We start from the raw sequence: 5145 nt of genomic DNA, 5'->3' as shown, positions 1-5145 counted from the left end.
ATGCTGGAAGTCAATATGTTAAGTGAAATAAGCCAGGCACAGAAAGATAAACATTGCATGTCTCACTCATATGTGAGAGCTAAAAAAAAGTTGATCTTATGGAGGTAGAGAGGAGAATGACAGCCTGGGCAACATGCGCTACAAAATATACAAAAATTAGCTGGGAGTGGGGCACACGCTTACAGTCCCAGCTACTCAGGAGGCTGAAGTGAGAGGATTGCTTGGGCCCAGGAGTTAGAGGCTGCAGTGAGCTATCATTGCACCACGCACTTCAGCCTGGGCAACAGTTTAAAAAAAAGAAAGGGAAAAGAGAGTAGAATGATAGAAAACAGAGTCTGGGAAGGGAGTGTGGGTGGCGGGAGGGGTGGTAGGGGATAAATAGAGGTTGGTTAATGGGTATAAGCATAGAGTTAGATAGATAAATAAGTTCTAGTGTTCGATAGCAGAATAGGATGGCTATCGTTAACAACAATGAATTGTATATTTCAAAATTGCTAGAAGCAAGGACTTGAAATGTTCCTGAAATGGTAAATATTCAAAGTGATGAACACCCTAAATACCCTGACTTGATCATTACACCATTACACATTCCGTGCATGTAACAAAATATCAAATGTACCCTGTAAATATGCATAAATATTATACATCACTAAAAAAGAAAAAATAGGATAAAAAGATTGGAAGGGAATATTCCAATACATAATAAACAAAGAACTCTCCCAAATTAACAAGAAGATAACCCAATAGAAAAATGACAAAGAACATAAAATAGCAAGTTTTAAAAAAGGAACCAAAATGAACAACGGTCACATAATGATGATCCACCTCAAATGATAGACAGGAAAGTTAAAATTAACACAACAGTAAAAATAACCATTTTTATCCATCAAAAAGTCGTAAGATTGATAATATCCAATGAAAATGTGGGGCAACTGGTTCTGTCACATAATACTAGGAGGAGTATAAATAACTACAAGCTTTTATAAAAGTGACATAACAATATTTATTAAAATTTAAAATGTGCATACTCTGATCCAAGAATCCCATTTCTGGGAATTTTTCAAGCTAATAAACACATCAGTAGATAAAGCTAGTTGTCTATAATCTTTGTTATAATATTTTTTGTCATAAAAAATAACTAAAAACAACTTTAAAATCATTGAAAAGGTGACTCACTAAAGAAGTTTTGCAGAATGTGTTCTAAGGAAACTTGCTGGAACCTCTGTTTTCTGTCACACTTTTCTCACCTGTGACTCCACCCATCAGCATCAGTTTCCCCATCTATGCTCTTAAGATAATAATAGTATTTACACCACAGATTTATCTGTGCTAACTTGGAAGAACTTTTACTATATATTGTTAAGTTTAAAAGGGAATTTTCAGGTTTCTTTCATTAACATTTATGTATGCTTCTATGTATTTGCATATGTTTGTATTTATTTTGTAAAAAAATGGACAAGTTATACATATTTGTATATATTTGCATCAGCAAAAAATGGAGAAATAGTGAACACGTCTACTGCTTTTGTAATTCATGTCACTAAAAAGAAGAAAATCACCAATGGAAAAAAGATGGTAGGCACGTACAACAAATACTAATGGTTAATAACCATAGGGAGAAAAATTTAGCCTTAAAAAACTCACTAGTTTTAAGAACCTCCTTAATTCGAAGCCCCCTTTTCAATGTCCTGTGCCATTCAAATGAGCTAAACTGAGGGTGCTAGAGATACCCACCCTAAGGCAAGGCACTGTGAAGAGGGTGTGTGTGTGTGTGATGGGTGCATGTGGGGTATCTGGGGCTGAGGGGAGGCAGATGGAAAGGAGGGGAAGATGAAGAAGTAAATGGCTTTAGAGGGGTCAGAGACTGTTGAGTTAAACACCGACCCTTTTACTTATTCTCTATGAATTCAAATAGCTTTTTTTTTTTTTTCTTTTTTGAGACCATCTCTTTATTTGACAAACAAGTAAGTGAAACGGCTAAATAAGTTCCTATTCATACCCGGCCCAGGACAAAGGACAGGGAGCCCCTGCCCACCCAACCTGCTTCAGGCCCACCCTGAGGTGCTGTCTCCTCCTCCTGCTCCTTCCCAAACCCTCCTTCCCTGTCACGCAAGCTGTCTGCCTATGCAGAGGAGGCTCTGGGCTTTGGGATGTTCACTGTCTTAACTGAGTCTGTCTGCCTATGACTTTCCATTTATCATGACACCAGTGCCTTCTGCATTTAAGTGATTTTGATTCTAAAAGAGCATGATTTCAGTCAAACACACACACACATACACACACAACATGAAACAGGAGCACTAAAGCCCTTTACCTGGCACAAATCTTTCTAAATAAGAATCCAGGTATCACACTGGATCCTATACAAAATACAGGTTTAGTTATCAACAGAAAAAAAGTTCTCAACACCGAAATGGCAGGAGGTTAACTGCAACACTTTTACATCATTGAAAAAAATGCATTTAAAATCACTGACCCTGTCAAATACCTTGAAAGACAGAGAAGAGTAAAATAATCTGTCTCTTTGCAAAGGATGAGCCTCCCAGAGATGGTGGGAAAAAATGGAGGCGAAAGTCTCTGCTCATCTGTCAGGTAAGTGTTCTGGTGGGTCCAGCAGGTCAGATGTGAATTCCCTTAGGGTTTTTCAGATCACAAGATTACCATGCTCACTACATAAAAATCACTCTATGCCGATCATTGTTCAGTAAGACGTCCAGGTCTTCGAAGCTCCTCTACTCCTGCCCGGGAGGCTGGAACTGGTCAGCTTCCCCGGACAGAGCTCACGCGCTCTGGGCTCTGGGCTCTCTGCTGCGGTTGAGGAGGTCTGTGAGTTCCCCGATGTACTTGATGGTGTACTTGAGTGTCTGGATCTTGGTGAGCGGCTGGCCTCTCTGGCTGTAGATAGGTGGCAGGTAATTCCGGAGGGTATGTAGTGCATCTGCCAGTGTCCTCATCCTGAGCTTCTCCCTCTCGCTGGCTTTCCGCCTCCGCTGGACAGACATCCTGACTTTGGTGCCCTTCTGGGCCTTGGGGCCACCACCACCCTGGAGGTAGGTGGGCTGGAAAGCTAACATATTGTAGTCCACCTCTACCAAGCCGCTGGCCCCACCGACACTGCAACCATCGCTGCCCCCACTGCTGGCCCCGCCATGCTCAAAGGGCAGCGCAGCCACAGCTGGACAGGGAGAAGAAGAATAGGACTCCAGCGATGGAGCCGGGGAAAGGCTCTGAGAAGGGGAGGCCTGGTTCAGCTCAAAGGGCCCTGCCCTGTCCTTCCAGTCCCAGGAAGACAGCAGGCCAGGGCTGTCAGAGGAGCCCAAGCCATCCTCGAGACTGAGAAAGGTCTCGCGCAGGTTGTCCATGCCTGCGAGACAGCTGCAGAGGGAATGGCTCCCTGGTAAGTGAGAAAGTTCTGCCGCCTGGCCAAGGAAGAGCTCTCTTTTATGATGGTGGGGGAGAAGTGACGAAGTGGGGAAGAGGGCCGTGTAAAGAGAGTTCAAAGGAAAAACCAAAGACGAAGATGGAAAATGAACTCTTCAGGTGTCACTTTCTCCTCTTTGATAATTAGCATCTTCCAGCTAAAATGTCTTTAAACAGAAAGGCCTCCAAGAGAAGAAAAAAGGAATTATCTTGTTGTAACTAAACCAATTAAGGCTGCATAACTAGACTTAGCATTGTGCTGTGGAACTCATTAATGAGGGAGCCAAAGAAAACAAACCTGGGGCATCTGCAGCAAGGAGGGGGTGGCTGAGGCCCCCGGTGGAGAGTAGCAAAGTGACCCTAGAGGGTCTCCATCCCCTCCATCAAGACCTGCTAGATATTTCAGCACAGATGGAGTGAATTGTCAGAGAAGCAGCATGGTCTAGGGACAAGGTAACCCCTCTGAGCTTTGATTCCCTAATGTGTCCAACAGGCAACAACAGCTCTTATTTCCTACTGGTTGCTGGGAGTACAACACACATTAGGTATCCAGTGGATGCCACCTTAGTAAATTTCTCTGGGTCGTACAGAGTGCAGACAGGCCCCCAACATGCCTACACTCGACGGAGGCCAGCAACTTCAGTAAGCCTAGAGTCTTAAAGAGCAGGAAACATCCTGCTAGAAGCATAAAAGCCTTGCTGTTACTGAGCAGCTTTGGAATTCCCCATAGCAAGAAGATACCATGAAACAGAAAACTCCTTTAAACCGGGGAGTTTGCAGAATACCTGGCATTTATCCTAGGGAAAGTCTTTTTAAAAAAATCCAGCTGCACCTTGTTTTTGAAATGAGTCACACCTTGCTTTTTGAAATGTATGGAGGAAGTGTGAAATTAACTAGGGAGCCTCTTTTCCCCACCACAGCTCCAAATGCCACTGAATGTGTTAAGTTGGATGGTTGTGCTAGTTTGCTTCACTTCCTATATGCTCTGTTAGACCCTGGATTTTGGAAAAGGAATCTCAGATTCCCCATTTGTTCCATGAACTTAATTTATTTTCCATGTAGCTAATTCTACAAATTAGTATTAACATCAAGTCACAGTGAGTTAAATTGTAGAGTAATATTAACATGTTGTTTAACATGTTATTTAAGTCCCTTTGCAATTATTGAAAATAAATGTCAATGGCCTAGTTAGAACATTTATGGTATTTTTTAATTAGCAAGGCTCAGGGAAGAAAAATCTCAAGTAAGTAATCTGTAGAAGAATGCTCTTAATTTTGCCATTTACTAAAGAACCCAAAGCCAGATCTTGAAAAATGATCATATTAATGACTGTACGAAATGTAGCAAATGACTCTTGCTCCTTTTTCCTCTCCCTACTCTCTTCCAATTCTTGTTGAGAAGCCCAGAATCTGCTGATACTATGCAAGGATTTTATATATTTTTTAACTTTTTTATTTCAATAGCTTTTGAGATACAAGTGTTTTTGGTTGCATGGGTGAATTGTACAGTGGTGAAATCTGAGATTTTAGTGCTCATGTCACCTGAATAGTGTACATCATACCCAATATGTAGGTTTTTTATCCCTCACTCCCCTCCCACCCTCCCTCTTCTGAGTCTCCAAAATCCATTATACCACTCTGCATATCTTTGCCTACCCATAGCTTAGCTCTCATTTATAAGTAAGAACATATGGTATTTGATTTTTTTTCATTCCAGAGTAACTTC

The 5145-nt window shown here is 41.7% G+C and overlaps 1 protein-coding gene across 1 annotated transcript; it reads right to left on the bottom strand.

The window, feature by feature from the left end:
* Positions 1 to 2088: 2088 nt before the first annotated feature.
* Positions 2089 to 3411, bottom strand: MSGN1 (mesogenin 1). The gene has a single exon (XM_017526207.2). The coding sequence runs from the start codon at positions 3360 to 3362 to the stop codon at positions 2781 to 2783; it is 582 nt and encodes a 193-aa protein (XP_017381696.1). The 5' UTR covers positions 3363 to 3411; the 3' UTR covers positions 2089 to 2780.
* Between the last annotated feature and the right edge of the window lie 1734 nt (positions 3412 to 5145).

The sequence above is a fragment of the Cebus imitator genome, unplaced genomic scaffold (assembly GCF_001604975.1).
Source record: "Cebus imitator isolate Cc_AM_T3 unplaced genomic scaffold, Cebus_imitator-1.0 Scaffold1, whole genome shotgun sequence".
NCBI classification, from domain to species: Eukaryota; Metazoa; Chordata; class Mammalia; order Primates; family Cebidae; genus Cebus; species Cebus imitator.
This window is presented reverse-complemented; position numbering and strand designations above follow the sequence as displayed.

Excerpts from the sequence above, each read along its gene's own strand:
- MSGN1 (XM_017526207.2), bottom strand. The coding sequence starts at position 3,362 with ATGGACAACCTGCGCGAGACCTTTCTCAGTCTCGAGGATGGCTTGGGC.